This window comes from Symsagittifera roscoffensis, chromosome 2 (genome assembly GCF_963678635.1).
Source record: "Symsagittifera roscoffensis chromosome 2, txSymRosc1.1, whole genome shotgun sequence".
In the NCBI taxonomy this organism is placed as follows: Eukaryota; Metazoa; Xenacoelomorpha; order Acoela; family Convolutidae; genus Symsagittifera; species Symsagittifera roscoffensis.
Genome location: NC_087063.1, coordinates 84,291,274 through 84,308,559, shown reverse-complemented (window position 1 = coordinate 84,308,559; position 17,286 = coordinate 84,291,274). Strand labels below are relative to the sequence as shown.

General features: G+C 37.6%; 1 protein-coding gene across 1 annotated transcript in view; it reads left to right on the top strand.

Annotated features, from left to right (window-relative positions):
- Positions 1–2,200: 2,200 nt before the first annotated feature.
- Positions 2,201–17,286, top strand: part of LOC134840687 (sodium-dependent lysophosphatidylcholine symporter 1-B-like) — a 33,250-nt gene continuing 18,164 nt past the window's right edge. Inside the window, exons 1-5 of the mRNA XM_063856659.1 lie at positions 2,201–3,505; positions 4,881–5,489; positions 5,815–5,948; positions 10,607–10,821; positions 11,126–11,362. Coding sequence (XP_063712729.1) covers positions 3,502–3,505; positions 4,881–5,489; positions 5,815–5,948; positions 10,607–10,821; positions 11,126–11,362 — 1,199 coding nt within the window. The 5' untranslated portion in view covers positions 2,201–3,501. The remainder of the gene's footprint in view (positions 3,506–4,880; positions 5,490–5,814; positions 5,949–10,606; positions 10,822–11,125; positions 11,363–17,286) is intronic.

Genomic DNA, 17,286 nt, shown 5'->3' with positions numbered 1-17,286 from the left:
GTTGAGTTTGTTGACTTTGTTATTTTTCCGTTTTTCGATACGAAAGTAACGGAATATTTGTGCTCGGTGTGGGTTTTTTTTTCTTCAGACAAATTTCAACTTTTTAACTAGCCATTTTTGACGGAGTTTTTTTTATATCAGTCGAAAGATATTGTTGTCCTGAGCTTAAATTTGAAAAAATATTTCACCTGTGATCCTTTTCGTAAAGTTATGGTGGTTTAAATATTGCCATTTTGGCCAATTTGGGACAATTAACGCGCGATATATTTCGCACTATTAACGCGTAAGCGAGGTTTAATCCGTCTTAGAAAACAATCCAAAATGGTTCAAGGAAGCTTATATGCCCAAATTGATTTGTAATAGGAGCATAATTTATCACTTAGTACTTATTATGACGTGTGGGGGGCTGATTATTTTTTTTTTTTTAAAAACTTTCAAATTTTAGAAAAAAAAATTCATTTTATTTTATTACATTGAATTTTTTTTGTTATTACCGCTCCATAAAACTTAAAAGGCAGTCGGAACATTCAGGGCTTCGCCCTGATACGAGCAGTCTTGTTCTTCTTACGACGAAGTAAATACTCTTTATAACGTCCTGAAAAACAGTTCTGTGAGCTGAGATTTTGAAGCCATCTCAGCTAGTTTCGTTTAAAAGTATATCTGCGCTTGAACTCATTTGGCTCTAATGGTTTCGAAGTAAAATTATGTTGATATTTACTCTCAGAATTTGACCTCTTTTGAGGCAATTAGTAATTGCACTTCAAATAACAACCGGGTCTGTGTTTGTTTCGTCAATGGGATTTTTGAGATGCCCTGCCTTGTCATTCAAACCAAGTCTACAAGTCTTAAGTGGGCTGGAATCTCCGAATTCCGAGGACAAACAAACTTTGTTTCATGTTATTCTCGAACAAAGTTACAGCTCCAAATTGTCATCATTTCAATTGTGTTTTATATGATTTAATCTTATTGATAATAGAGCTGACTGTTGAAACTTTGATGCTCAGATTTGAAATCAATATTTTCTAAATAATCAATATTTTGACGAAAAATTAAGTTTCTACCTGTCAAAAAATTTCTTTGAATATGCTTCAGCTCATCATTCAAACTATAAACAACATTTTGTAGGAGTAGTCAGTCTATAGTGCGTTGAGTTATTGATCCCTAGTGGAGGAATTGGACGGAAATGCCAACAAAGAACTGGTCGCTAATTCAAACAGTGACATTTCATCTGTCAAATTAGTCTGTTACGGGTCTGCGGATGGGGGGAAAAGAAATTTCAATACGTGACGTCTCAGCCTTGTGACCTCTCATATACTTTTTTCTCAAGACATGTGGACAGAATTGCATCTACATATAGCAGAAGCAGTTCATTATATCAGATTGATTTAATCAGAATCCTCTTCAACTAATTATAGATTACAGACCAGCTCGATTGATGCAAAAGTTTTCCTATTCACTTTGGTCTTAATCTGCTCCCATTTTCGATTTTAGATTTTTTTCCAGTTTGCCATTGAATTAGAATTTGTTTTTCCAACTGCCATATATTGTTTTGATTCACACTTCTATCAATTAAGAGACCCCAAATCACATTGAGCCCCCCTCTGTGAAGACAAAGAGATTAATAACCACCTATTGAGCGTGAATAACTTTCTCAAGGTCTTTTCAAGGCAGAGGTAGTGGGTTAGTGCTGGCAGTTGTGAGGAAATCGAAGCCATTCTTCAAACCTTTGTTCACGTTTGCAACTGAAGTTAACTGGGCTCGACCGGTGGAGATTTTTATAGGGGGATGTTGAATATTTTATCTTTAGCCTTCGTTTAGAATTCCGCCGGTTGTGATTTGTCTTCACTTTTGGTTTTTGGGTCGTTGTACATGTACTAAGGTTATTTAAGGGTAAATTCAGTCCTTCTTAAATTGGGTTACTATTTAATCATTCTATTAGCCATCGCTCACTAATGTCTTATTACACATACACATACGCATTCATAAATATGATAACAGACAGGCCTTCAAATTGATTTAATTTGTTGGTCGTTTTTGAAGACAGCATCAGTTATTATTTGATACGGTTTAGCAGCCTCAAGTACAGTGGTAGTTATTTGATTTCCACATTTGTAGCTAGTGGGTAGTGCAGATTGATTTGAAGACGAAAAAGAAGGTTTGTCTGGAAATATTCCTTCCCCTTTTCGATTAGGGTATTAGTTGTTGTCTCTCTTTTAATTTCCATACACTGAAAACTTGATTTTACGCATTCTGTTCTTACCAACGTAATAAATGCTTTTTCTTCTCAGTTTCTGTTGCGTATTCTTTAACTTCAAAAGAAAAATGGAGCCTCGGGCAATTATGTTTTGAAAATCAGAAAGAAGTGTTGCAGTTATATTGCTTAAGTTGACCCCTTTTTACCTTCTACCAACCAAATCTTGTCAGTATGATAAATTTGCACATCTGACGGCGGCGTTTTTTCACAAAAATAGAACAAACTAAATCCTTGTTTTCAGATTGGCGTTTCTTAGCTTTCTTCATTTTTGAGGTGGTAGTTTTAGTGCCGTTTCGAGAAGCAATGCTGACCGCTGTGCTTTTTCCGACTGTAGACTTATATCCTCCGTTTTTTTCTCGCGTATCAGCTAAAACTGGAGGTTTTGATCTTCTTTTAAGCTCTAGTTGAAAATTCAGTCTGTTTATTTTTCCATTTTTCTGCCGTTTTAAAACGAAAAAAACACTGCAGCTTAATAATAATAATAAACATACACAAATTGAAAAGTTCATTGTTTTTTTTTATTTTGCGAGTATATCGAGTGAGTATAGCTTACCATTACCATTTATGGCATGGAGGAAAACTGAAACGACAATCAAACAAAATTATTTATCCCAACTCTCCCTTCTCAATTAAACGTGTCTCTGCATACCTTTCTACGTTTCAGCTGGCGGGAAAAAGAGCGTGACGTTTTTCCTTCTCATTTTTATAAAATGCAGAAACCATTGGTTGTTTTTACGTACAGAATGGAATATATTGCTGTACCAACATACCAATATATAGCAGATATTTTATTAGCTGACATTTAATGCCCTTTTTTCACCATTTGAATAGATAAAGAAACAGTAGAAAATTACTCTAATTGCTGAAGGCAAACATTTTAGGCTGTTAAAAACGCTAGTTACCGATTATTTCGTGGAACTGACAGAAAAACTATGTTTAGATTGAACAAAATCTGTGCAGAAAAAACCATCGGCGTTCGTGGAAGCGTCTTTTTGTGACCTTTACAGTTGATCGGAGACTGAACTTACTCAAATCTGAAGAAGAAGATGATTAGTCAACGGATTATTGGGTTACCAATTCCATTCACATCCAATCAAGGCGTCATCAGTCGCTTCCTCCCCCCATTTGGGTTGACTCCGCCTCATAACTGAATTATTGGCACTGCAGCGATTCCTCCTCCGTCTCTCAGCTGACAGTGGAATCGACTCTTCCGACCATTTTCGGACTCCCAACATATCATTCTTAAAATGGGTAAGTTTTAAATCAGTCTGGAAGTTTTTTTTCATTACAGCTCTCTTCATTAAGCAAATTTGCACTTGTGTAAATCTTCTACGGCAAATGTAGAGGCGATTTTAGTGGGTTAGAGACGTTTTGCTTACCCTGTATTCTGTCCTCGTTTTGGTCCCCTCTTTTTTACTCGCTGTCTTGATTACGTGAGGGAGATGGATGTCATCTCTTTCGGAGGCGGATAACACTGGGACCCGTCAACCCTGACCAAAGTGGAATTCGAACCAACGACCTTCATGCTAAAGGCAGCGGGTCTTACTCTGTAATGCCCAATTTTATCCCTGATTCACTCCCTGAAATGGCCTAGAGGTTTTTTTTTACAATTTCATCGCTTCCGTTTTTTGACCGACAGATTTAAAAATTACTTAAAGAGACTTGTCCATCAAAACACAATAGTTATGAACAGAGGAGTGGGCGTATCGAAAATCGGTCATTAGGACTCAAATCAGTAGTTTTTCGAAAGAATGATTGCTTACAGCAGAAATGTTTCATTCATGTTACTGCTTCAAAGGTTCCAAAAAAATCAGCTTGATTAACATACGTATTGCTACTCTTGCAATAGACAAGGGAGTTGCAATCAGGTACGAGAACTTTTTTCCCGTTAAGAGTTTTTGCCACAGAGTTTGCACATAAAAACTTTGCTTGTGATTTACTTGGGTAACACTCATGCTTGAGACGAGAAAGGCGGGAGTTCAATTCCAGCAAATAAAAAAAATGGTCTTTTTTAGAATATCGTCTGTCTGTCTACTTTGATCGGCTTGTTTTCCACTGAAATATCTGGCTTGTTTCCCATTTTATTAAAATTTGTCTTTTTTGATGATTCCGAATTCTCCTTGTTGTTACACAAGCAAGCTAGCGAGCGTTGTGTTATATACGAATCCAGATTTATTCAACCGAGGTTGCAAATAAATTTTAGCTCGTCTTGACCTCCGCTCAATAAATGAAACAACCGTTGAAACTGGAGATAACTTGTGTAAGAAAAGCTACAGAGAGCGGCGGATTTTGGATTTTCTTGAAAAATGGGGGGGGGGGCGGATTTTCGAAAAAAAACGTCTAAAAATTTATCGACCTTTTTTTCGGTCGACTAAAATGATTTTCTGATCAAAATTTAGATCAGAAATTTAGATAAAAAACAGGTCAAAAAGGCGTTTTTATCCAGTCTTTGGTAAAGTTTGACCAGAAAATAAGTTTTTTTTGTCAAGGCGCGCTCCGCACTTAAAATAACTAAATATTGGCGCCAAAGACACTTGCAGAAAACTTTTAGATGTCTTAAAGTAGGCCGGCAGGCCTATTTTTTGTTTCAGCTGCTTCGAAGTACTTGTTGCTTTTTTTGTTTCAGCTGCTTCGAAGTACTACCCAAACTGCGCTCCGGACGATTATGCGCCCGACAGACCCCCTCCACCACCCCCTCCCAGAAATCGAAACTCCCAACACTATAAATATACCTCCCGATCGCCACCGGCCCAACAGCACTACCCTGGTAGTCAAGGTTCCTGGTCATCCAATCCTCCCCCCTATATTATACCGAACGACATTCCAAGACGGCCGCCTCCCTCGCCGCCAAAGTACAGCACAAGAGAAGGCACAAAAACTACACACAGACCCGAGCCGGATTCGAACCCCAATCCGGGTCCAAACAGAAGTAACAGAAATGGAGTGGTACCAAATGAGCAGACGAATGGAGTTGCTGCCAATACGGGGTCGGACGCGGAGCCGCCAGTTGACCCTAAAGACAGACTGCATATTCTGCGGAAGCTGGCACTGGCTATGGGTGCGGCCCCTTTGGTGTTCCCCATTGTTACCTCGACCGTCTTCATCAACCTGTTTCTGCTGGAGACTGCCGGCATCACTGCCCGCAACGTGAGTGTGGTGCTGTTCGTCGCCCGTGCTTTCGACGCCATATCAGACCCCATTGTGGGAATACTCGTGAACAAAACACAACAGAAGGGTCAGTTAGTTAATTATGCTTCTAAACTTGTCACTTTTCTCAATTCTATGTTTGCCAATTGACAAATATCAAGTTTCCAAGCACGAAAATGTGAATGAAACTGCTATGAGGATGATCAAAAAGTAGTATGAATGGAACTAAAAAAATATATGACCCATATAAAAAGTATTTATATTGTTTTCATCCTGTTTTGAAAGTAGTTTTGCTAATGGCCGATAAATGGAATGGAATGGCAAACTAGATTTGGGTGTTCCAGTCACTCTGTATGTATGTATGTTTGTATTTATGTATGGCTTTGTATGGCTCATGTATGGGTGTTGTTTAGGACCCAGTCTGAAGCGGTGGATGACAGCTGCTCTGCCCTTCCTCATGGGCTCATACTTCGCACTATGGTTCACTATGGACATCCCTGAATGGTCCAAAGTGCTCTACTACACAGTCATATATATTATACTTCAGGTAGACACACACACACACACATGCAAACAGACATTCAAACAATCGAACAATTATAACTAGAAAAAATTAGGAAGTTCATCTTTTTGTTTCGACTAATTCATAAAAGTGGAAGAAACTATGCTTTAATGTGACTCTTAACCCGCATAACTGCAAGCTAAATGCTGAGTTTTGTCATCGTTTCTGTCCTTGCATGTTGCTTTATCCGAAGCACGACCGAAGAACGATGGTGTTTTATGCCAAAATCAAAGGTGGTCGTATATTTGTGGTCGATTCGTTCGTGTTTTAGCAATCAGATACAATAACCTTCAAAAATGAGCGGGTAACACGATGTGAAGATAGAAGATATGAAGATAGAAGTACATGATAGGAAACAACCATAGGGTTAAAACAAGAGGGACAAAAACAGACTGAAAAATTCAAAGCAACTTTTGGTTTAGAAATTATCTGTCAGGACAGTTTGAATTTAGATTTCACGGTACATTTCAACTCAAAAAACGGTATCCCAACCTGCCCTGAAACACTATTACCCCTCAATCCCAAAAAAATAGAACATTTGGCCTAAAAATATGCAATTTTGTAAATAAACAATGTGTTCTTGACCTTTTAGTTTTTTTTTATCTAAAAGTATGGCAGGAAGTTTTATAAGACCTGTAAATTCCCAGTGTTTTTTCTTGTCGATTCAATGAGAAGCATATGGGTATATTAGCGCTTAAAATAATCTGCAGAACTCACCAAATCTGCGCACTGCTTTGCAGTCATTCATCCATAAAGTATTCTTCGAAATCCCCTGAAGCGTGCAATTCGTTGCAATCAATTCGTTGCATTCTTAATTTACCAAAATCACCTCTGGTTTTAGTGTGCAAACAATATATATATTCTGGCGTAGGAAGACACTACAGGATATGGCGGCTGGTATTTCTTTTCCTCGGAATTTCAGCCCCCATAAATTACTACCAGACAGCATAAAGTATTAACCATTTTGCTCATTTCATTATTGTTCCAACATTCGAGGAAAATTTGTGCTGGTAGCGATTTTTCTCTAGGCTAATTTCTTTTTAAACTAGCTTTGTAGAGTAATTGTTAATGCAGTGTGAAAGATTATACTGCTTTGGGCTGAAAATACAAAAATGCAAACTGTAATTTTTTGCAAATTATAGAGGTTTGAAATTGGTCAATTTGGAATAATCCAAATTTGCGCTGTTAAGCAGTTTTCTGTTAACGCATTGCGCAAGTTGCGCATGGAATTGTTCAAAAATCGTTTCCGCTTGACCCGAAGCTGGCAAGTTGATCCAAGGGACGTGTAAGACGCGCGGCTGCAACTAAGTGTGTAAGGCGCGCGGCATTTAACACGAGGGTCATGGGTTCGATTCTCACTTCGGTCCTTGCCGGATGATTCCTTATGCCATCCGCCTCTTTAAGATGAATACGGCTTCGTCGATGCCATACGGCTTCGTTTGGCTGGGGGTTAAGACAAAAGTACATAGTTTCATGTATTTTAAGTTAAAATCATAACAATTTTGAGCCAAAAAGTTAAAGGGCAGATATTTTGAAATGCGCACAAGCGATTTTGTTACACTTGAGATAATAAGTGTCTCTTAACCGGGAACTAGACTTTTTCCCGTTAACAACTTTTCTTACTAGTTTTCAACTTGCTTTATTATTGAATCTGAATATTTTACAGATTTCGTCGAACTTGCTGTAGAGGTAATGCGGTCGCCTTTGCACCATTAGCTGCCACATCACAGATTTTTCTAGTGCTGTAAGCAAGTGTCATTGTAGGCTCAAGATTTTGTTCAGGGCTGTTTCATGAGGACTTGAGACTTTTCAAAGTTTTTCATTTAATCAATTTTTTTTGGCTCAACTGTTGTCTGCTCAAAGATTTTCGGCTTTATTCAGCTTCCTGAGTTTTGTTCCGTTGCTAAATTACAACTCTATGATCTTGTTTGCTCTTTTGCTTGGAGTTCTTGTTTGATAAAACAGGTAATATGAAAATGTTTTCATTTATGTTTTTTATTTTATTTTTGTTTGAGCTTTGAAAAAATTTTCCACATTTTTCAAAACTTTTTCCTCTCAAGCTAATCAGCCAATTTTGGAAAAAGGGATTCCAATTAAGAAATCGTCTGCTCTTCTGTCTGCCAGTATACTCTTCTTGTCTCTTTTTACTCTACGCCTCTCTCTACAGCCTTCGAAATGTCTATGGGTGGGATTTTTGATCCATTTTTTGAATTTTTGTTCATTTTCTGAAAGACTTTACTATCATTTTTGTGATTTGGTTTTTAACGAATAGAACAAATTTGAGTAATTTACTCATCTCAGTGAGTCTATCATCTATAATCCAGTCATCTAGCCATCTATCTATCTAGCCTTCCATTCAACAATCCTAAGAACGAACCATCCCTCCATCTAGCCATCTATCCATTCATTTAGCTACTCAATCATTCATCCAGCCACCCGTTCAAATATCCAGCCAGCAATACAGGCGTCCGGAAAATAAATTAATTTCAAAAAACTGAAAATGATGTAATAAGCACAGAATTTTCTTGTTCACAGCTACTAAGGCAGTATATGAGTGTAAAAGAACGAAGTGATCAATCTAGCTATTCAAACAACCAGGCATTTATCCATTAAACTACCCAGCCATTCCTCGACGAACCATCCAGTAACCTATCAGTAATCCATGCGTCTAACCATCCATCCAGCTGACATCCAACCATCGACACAGCCATCCATCCATACAGCCATCCATCGATACAGCCATCCATCCATACAGCCATCCATCCATAAATCCATCCATCTTTTCATCTATCCAGCCACGCCCCGATCTTTGTTTCCACTAAATCTGCCGTCCATCCATCTAGCCATCTATTCATCTAGCCATCTTTCATCTAGCCATCCATCCATTTAGCCATCCATCCAACTAGCCATCCTTTCATCTATCCATCTAGCCATCCAACTTTCCAACCATCCACCCATCGTTCTATTGATTCATACATCCATCCATCATTCAATCGAACCATTCATCCATCCTGACATCTAACCAAAGATTTAATACTCTCAATTAGCCAGACATCCATCACTCAGCCATATAGCCATCCAATCATACATCTAGCTATCCGTTCTGCCGTCAATTCATTCATTTGAACTTCTATTTAACCATCCAAAGAACAAGCTATCCCTCAATGATTAGCCATCCATCTAACCAGGGGGTCATCCATCCATTCATCTCGCCATCTTCTAATTTATCCAGCCATCAATCCATGCATAAAGGGATTCATCTATCCAACTAGCCATCCAACCAGCCATTCATCCACCGTTCTATGCATCCATCCATCAATCTAGCCATCCATCTATCTAATGACCAAGAAATCTTTAAGAGCTATCCATCCTTCGTCCAATTAGTCATCTAGATATCCACCTATTCAGCGATCATCCAAAACCCTTAAGTCGTCTAGCCATTTATTCAGCCATTCATCCTGCCTTCCACCCATCCAACCTACTTTGTTATTATTAATGATTAACCCTCTCATTTTCAGGAGCAGGTTTAGTTGCAGTGGGCCAGCTAGTAACTACAGAAGTACATTCATACATTTACATGCATTCATGAATGCACTCAGTTTCATATGCACTTTTGAAGTTTGTTTATTGGTCCTATTTTTATTCCCCTCTCACCTGCAAAATAGCCGGCGCTTAAAAGTGCAAGTGTTGTTTCTTCTGGTTTCAGGAGGAGAACTGGAATATTTTAGTTTCTGTATAAAAACTTTTTTTTTCGGTTTAACTGGCGTCTGCTCAAAAATAGTCGCCTTAGCTGCCACATCATTAATTCTTCTTGTGCTCCCAGCTATTTTTATTGTAGTCACAAATGCAATTGTTGTTCAATCTAGTGGCGGGTGGGACCTTAAAATTAAGGACTTTTTTATAAGCTCGGTTTTTTTCCTGTTCTACTTGTGTCTGATCAAAAATTGCCGTCCTCGTTTCCTCTTCATCAGTTTGCCTAGAATGAGCTTCTATCGAGACACGAAAATTGAATTTTTTGGAGATATGTTTTTGTTTTAACATTTTTTGTTTTGTTTTTTGACTTCTTATGTTTTTTCCGACTTTAGTAACGAATGTTACGGAATATTTGTGCTCGGGTGTTTTTTTTTCTTCAGACAAATTTCGAGTTTTTAACTAGTCATTTTTGACGGATTTTTTTAAAAAAATCATTCGAATTGAATTGTTGTCCTGACCTTAAGTTTGAAGAGATATTTCGCCTGTGATCATTTAAGAAAAGTAATGGGGGTTTAAAGATTGCTATTTTGGGCAATTTGGGACAATTAACGCGTAAGCGGAGATTTAATCTGTCATAGAAATAATTCCGAGTTGGTTGAAAGAAGCTTATTTGCCATAATTGGTATGTTACTAGGAGTAAAATCTATCACTTTCTACTTTATATGGCATGTGGGTGGATGACTTTCACAAAAAATCTCAAATTAAAAAAAATTCATTTATTTTTTTTTATATTTAATTTTTTCATGTTATTGCTGCTCCATAGACCTTAAAAGCAGTCGGAACATTCAGAGCTTCGCCCTGATACGAGCAGTCATGTTTATGTTTGTGTTTTATTTAAAGCTGGTTGCTGAACAATTTTCGCAGAAACAGTAGTCTTGTTTTGCTCCCAGGTGGCATTCACAGTGTACAGTGTGCCCTACTCGGCCCTGATAATGTACCAGACTAACAACAGACAGGAGCGGGACTTGGTGACTGCGTTCCGAATGACGGCCGAGATCCTGTTCGCAGTCTGCTCCGTCGCCATCTTCGGGGGCATCACCACCGGAAGTGACCTTGCGGGAGACGAGGAGAACTGCGAAGCGGAGAAGGCGGAACTCGAGACAAAGTTAGGAAGAAATAAAATTGATTCTATTACTTATAAACAAGAGTTTTTTTGCAATTATTTTTGGATAATTTATCCCTCGTGAAAACAGTAGATCAGCGCTTGCGTAATTATTAAGGTTGTTGCGAGGCAACTAGCACAGTTATAGATTGGTCACAATTTTTATATAAATAATCAATTTTTTCACGTCAAACTGGTTGACAAAGACACAATTAAACTAATCAGTATTGTGTTGAACTACGTGATGTCTAAATTGGGGCTATTGTAAGCATTCTGCAATTTATCAAGCAATGATTTTGGAATGTAGGTATGTCATATCAGCCCTAGTGGTAGTTGGAGTCGTGATGGCGTCGGGCGTGGTCACATTCTTCGGCACCCGAGAGCGAACTGATATCCGAACAGCCTCGGCCAAGACGCCAGTGTGGACAGCCACTAAGCGGGTGATGACTCACAAGCCATATGTGTATTTAATGATGAGCTACTTCTGCATGTACCTCTCAGTGGCCATAGTTCAGGGCAATCTTCAGATATACTTCAAACACAGGTATTGAGTTATAACCGAGTTGGTTAACTCATAGAGTAATTTCGGATAGGGTACACCGTCTGCTCGTCACGCTATCTTATTTTCGGCCGGATAGATTCGTGCAACTTCTTAGTCTAATACCGATCCTAATCTTACTCTTATACTATCTAGTCTCAGGTTGTTTAACTAGTCTCTGCTAGGCTCAATAGATCTAGGGTATACTGGTTTATTGCGGCTGCTGAAGTGCTCGGGAGAGTCCAACTAATTTCTAAGTTAAATTCAAATCTCTCTGGTGCTGAAATTACAAGTAACTTCAGCACTTACAAATAAGTGGGTTGTTAGTTAGATGGATCATGATTGGTTAATATTAAATACTTTACATTGGTAAAACATTTAATTTATCCAATCATAATATGTAGTTTAGATCAGGTTCCACCCATCCGGGTTTTACAGAGTTTTTTAGAATAGTTCTTCTGCAATTCGAAGGATGGATGATGGACGTTTGTTTTTGGCGAACATCATAATTTTCTTCCGTTTCCTCTTTTGTTAGGGAAGTTCCAGGAAGCTGGAGTTTGAGACATAAGACGTTGTGTTCTTCTTGTGACAACGACTAAGTCTTCGCAACAAACTCAAATCTGATTTCAGAATGGTTGGCTATGTCAGGTTTTTCTGTTCTTCGTGGAGAACTTCTTTTGTGTCTGATCTAGCTTGGGAATGGCGTGGAGATTGTGCGTGGAGGGGATGCCTGGTTACTCGGATCTGTACGTATACTTGAACATCGAGGTGGTCATTGGTCTAGTTCAATGAAGTCCTTTTCTGCGAGGTCAAGTCGTACTCTAAATCCTTTGAGTTGTGATTGTGAGCGGCATATCGATTGTAGTTGGTCATTCTCTCTCGAGTGTAGTGGGGTCGTCTTGTCTTTTGATGTTCGTCCTTGGTGTTGTATTCTGATCTATATATTGCATCATGTGATTTTACATTTTATAAAACTTTTATTAGTTTAATATTTTTTAATAATGATTTTAGTTAGTTGTTTTCACAAAAGCTTTTTGTTTTAGTTCGGTTATTTTGAAGAGTTACTCACCCTTGAGTAGCTCTTATTAAAAATAGAGGTGTGGTCACAAAGCGTGGATGTAGCGCGGTGGGTTAGGCCGGCTATAGAGCATGCTCAGGACGTCCTTCCTGGTGGGTTAGGCCAGGAGTGGGAGTATGATTTCATGCGGTTTTTGTGAGGGGTCCTGTTATGTGACAACGTTTTATGTTGGGTTTGTTGTGGTTTTTCTTATGTCTTGTTGGTTATGTCCTTTTTCCAAAAATCAAATTGTTTGTGGTATGGGTTTGTCTTTCGACTTTTTTGTGTTTTATTATTTCTTTCTTAGACTTTATAATAGTCTTCAAAAGAATAAATTATCCAGTTTTAAACTGGGTTAATCCGGTTTGGGTACCGTTGGTTTCCTTTTCTTAGTCATGCTGTTATTCTATGATTTGTGGTATTTAGTAAGCTGCGTTGGTTAGTTTTGTTTAGTATATGATTCCTTTCCAACCGGGTTAAAGGAAGGTTTGAAACATGTTATTATATGTTAGAGTTGTTGAGTGTGAAAACTTGAAACTGAAATTCATTATTTTAAACAATTCTTCGTGGGCGAGCTGTGCGAGTGTGGATAGAATTTCTGTGCGAATGAATGAAAATATCAAAAGGTTAGTACTGCAATTGCATTTTATTAATTTACTGCATAGAATTTGGAAATTTACTGCTAGTTATGGGGGAATTTTAAGTTACAAATTTTCATCATAATTAGATTTACTGCTTGTGGGGAAAATTTTAGAAATGAATTTACTGCATTGGTATTAAATTTATAAATTTATAAGTGTAAGAGATTAATAGAATTGTTGAAGTCTGTTTGATGAAATTTGCGATCTTTATTTGTTTTTTGTGGTTTTTGTAGGTGATCGTCGGATGAAGGCTAAAAATCTAAGGAAAACATGGATAAAGTATGGTGAGTTTTTAATACTGTAATTAGTTAGTAATATTTACTTAATTCATACTTACCTGTTAGTCGTCGGGGAAAAAACCGTGGGGGAAGATGTCGTGAATTAGTTCTGAAGTTGTTAGTAGTTTAGCTAGAATGCGGATGATATTTTTAGTCTGAAGCAGTGGCCAAAGCAATTGAAGTGCCTTAATAGTGGTTAGTTCTTCAGTGCCTACTGCAAACTCATAAGGTGTGTTTTGGATTAAGTTATATAATTTGTGATTAAATTTAGTGTTGTGGATGAATTCTAAAATTGGGATTTCTATAGGTTGTACAAACTCGTGCGGGATAAGAAAGGGTCGGGATTCTTCGGCGTTGAAGGTCTTGGTGATGGGACAGAAGATGTACATTTGGGTTATGGGATCATAATTGCGAAGAATACCATGAAGGTTAGTATCTTTAATGCAATATGTGAAATTTAGGAAAAATGGTGAAGTGTATTTGGAATTAATGAATTGAAAACGATGGTGTGGTTGTCTAGAGGGTGTGTGTAGGTCAAAGTGATTTTGGATGAAGCGATAATAACTATATGTGTGGGTTTGTTTAGTGCGCAACATAATATCGTGTGAGCAGTGTAAATCTCTTTCGTGTGGTGCAAGGAAATGAAAGGTTAGTGAAAATATTTGGAAGCGTTCTTTAAAACTTTCGTATGCTTGTGTGTCTGTTAGTGCTTCTGAAATAATGTGATCAAACTTTCGGTCGAAGATGTTTAGTGTGAATGTATATGGTGTCTTGATGAAAAATTTCTCGGTAATTTGTGGATTAGCGAAGCGATCGTCGTCTAAGAATTGATCTTGGTTAGCTCTGATGATGTTGTGATCATAGTATTCGAGTGTATATTCGTTAGCTCTAGGTGCAGTGTGTGTTTTTAGTGATTTTTTATATCCAACGTAAGTAAATTGTCTAGCGGTTAGTGGTGTAGTGAGTCGATATAGCATGTCCGTATTTCGCTCTATATCGATGTGAGTGTTAGATAAAGGTAAGCAAAGAGGGTTAGTAAAATGATAATATGAGGTCCAAGAGAGAGTGGGCATTAAAACGTATTCATCTACAAAGTTGCGTGTTTCGTTAGTGTCGTGGGGGGTGTTTAAGGTGTATTGTGGGAATGAGGGTAAGGTGATGGCTAAAAATTCTTTTGTGTTAGTATGCTTGGGGTGGTTGATGTATTCACGGGCTGTTCCTGGTTTTGCTGGGAAAGGAGGGTTGGGGAACTTTCTTTTAAAAGTGCGGTAAGCTCTATTAGTGTTGAGTGAAGATTCAGTTGATGTGGATGATGGTGCTAATGATTCAGTATAATTTGAAGACGGTGTAGGGGTAGGGGGGTTGGATGAATTTATTGTGGAGGAGATTTGGTTTATGGTTGGGGTATTAAGGTGGTAGGGTTGTTGTTGAAGGGTAATAAAATTATCTAGCTCTGGGGAGATTCGGGGGGTGTCTGGAGAATGAGATGATTGGTCAGAATGGTATGAGGAGTAGGTTGGGGTAACTTGGGAAGCATAAGAGGGTGTGGGAGTGATTGGGTCAGGGTTATTGGATAATATGGGTTGAAAAGGGGGTTGAGAAAAATTAGAAGAGTTATGAAAATTATTGGATGGGGATGGTTCTGAGTCGGCAAATTCATCGGGGGTTTCAATATTCGGGTTATTGAGTTGTGAGATGGAATATAAAACTGAGATGTGTGAATTAGTGTCGGAATTCATGCCTGATGTTACATTACTAGGTGAAAAGTCGGGTGGCGGAAAAGCAAAAAGTGGTATTATTGGGATTGGAGAGGTAAGATTGGTTGGGTGGGAATTTGATCGGTGTAGTGATCCAAGTTGGCGGCTCATCGTGGGCTAAAAAAATGATTATTTTGAGACTGAAAAGCGGTGGTATGGGGTTGTTCAATAATTTGTTCATAAGTATTATCATCTTGTGACTGGTGTGTCATTATATGTTGGATGGGACTTTGTGATGTATTGAGTCGAAAATTTGGATTATGTGTGATGGCTAAATTTCGAAAATTTCGTGGGACTAGGGATAGTGGATGGTTATTTGGTAGGGGTGGTAATTGTGGTGCCGTTGGCGTTATGTCTACATTGTTATGTTCTTCGTCGTATGTATTTTGTCGTGTTGCTATTTTTGTGTTATATTCTTTTATTTGTGCGTCTAAAAGAATTTTGTTTATAGATGTAGAAAAGATTCCAAAAAATCCTGCAAAGAGTATGCGTGCTACGCTTGCTTGTCTGTTTACTTGTGTGTGTATAGCACACGTGTTGTAGATTCCTTTTAAAAGTGAGAAAAGAAATCCAATAAAGTTAAACATTGCGTATAAAATAGTCAATTTTTCTAAGATGTAGTAGGGCCATCCTAGAAAATCGAGGATCTCATTTTTGAGTGTAACAAAGCTAAAAATGTTAATTGGTGATATATCTTGGGGACGGTATTTTTCACCGTTTAGATATATGTAATCTTTAATGTCTTTAAAATATCCGCTATAGTCTTGCGTGTAGATATCGGCAAATCCTGCGGTTTCTGCAAGTTTGCGTAAGTTTTGGTCTATTGATTGTCTTTGTATAGTGTCCATTTGTGTTAATAATTCTTGGAATTGTTGTGTTCTAATGTGATGTTGAATATCTGATTTTGAATAGATTCCTATTGATTGTAAGTCTATATTTGGGTTTCGAGCAATAGCGCGAATGCTTTCTGGTGAAAATTTTTTGAGTGATTGCATTAATGTGGGATATGGAGTGAGAAGATAATATTTATTTTCATCAGGGTTTAGTTGTACTACATTGTGGCTGTTTTCTGATCCACATGGGACTGCGGTATCCCAGAAATAGGTTCTTCGTGAAAGTGTATCCACGAAATGTACTTTATTCTTATAAAAGATAGGGATTCTTTTATAACATCGTTTATCTTCAAAAACGTATAGTGGTGATACTTTTTTAGTACAAGTATAAAACCATAAGATGTTTCCTTCATAGTCTAAAAAATTTGATCTATTTCCAGATAATAAGTATCCTGCATAGGGTATTTTTAATACTGCTAGTGCAAGTGATTGTAATATTTGTGTTCGTTCTAATTCGCATAGTTGGTGTAGTGTTTCTAATTCGGAGAGTGACATTTCTTGAAAAATTCGGCTAATTGTATAATCTAGTTTCATATCTAAATGAATATCATAGTGGATATTACCGAAATATGTAGTATTCATTAGTGATAATTCTTGTAAGCGTGTGCTTCTGGTGTCATGGGGTTTTAGATGTCCACCAGGTTGTCCGTTGCTTTTTTCAAAATTAACTGGTATATAGGATGTTCCTTCGTTTAGAGGATGACCTGTGGCATATGGGTCGATTTTTACCTTTCCAGTGGTCATGTCGAATCCTTTTTCGTATTCAACTAATATTTCAGAGTATTGTGTTCTGTGAAGTGGATTCCTGTATTTACATGCAAGTTCTGTTTCTTGATATATTTGAAAACGTGTCAATTTATTTTCTATATTGTCTATGTTTCTAAAATTAGAACTTAGTTTTCGTGATGGATGGACTTGTTCATATGGAATTGATTGTATAAAATATTTTTCGTGAAATTTTATCATACGAGCGTGTATTTTTGCTACTTGAAATGTTGTACATGTATCTTCGGGGAACCAAACAATTGTTGCTTGTGTTCTCGTTGTAGGGTCGCAATAACCTTGATCATTTTTACAAGGTAATCGGATTCCTTGATAGATCATTGTATTATCTGATAAATCTCGTGTTAGTTGTATTTTTTCGAGTTGTATTTTCCAATCAAAAAACATTATTTCTTGGTATCCTTTATTTTTTGTGTCTGCTTTGCAGTTTGATGGGTCATTTATACCAATGTGTGGTATCCAATGTTTATCGTGTAGGTCATAGGTTAATCGTCCGTGTGCGCCGTTATACGGGTATTTTT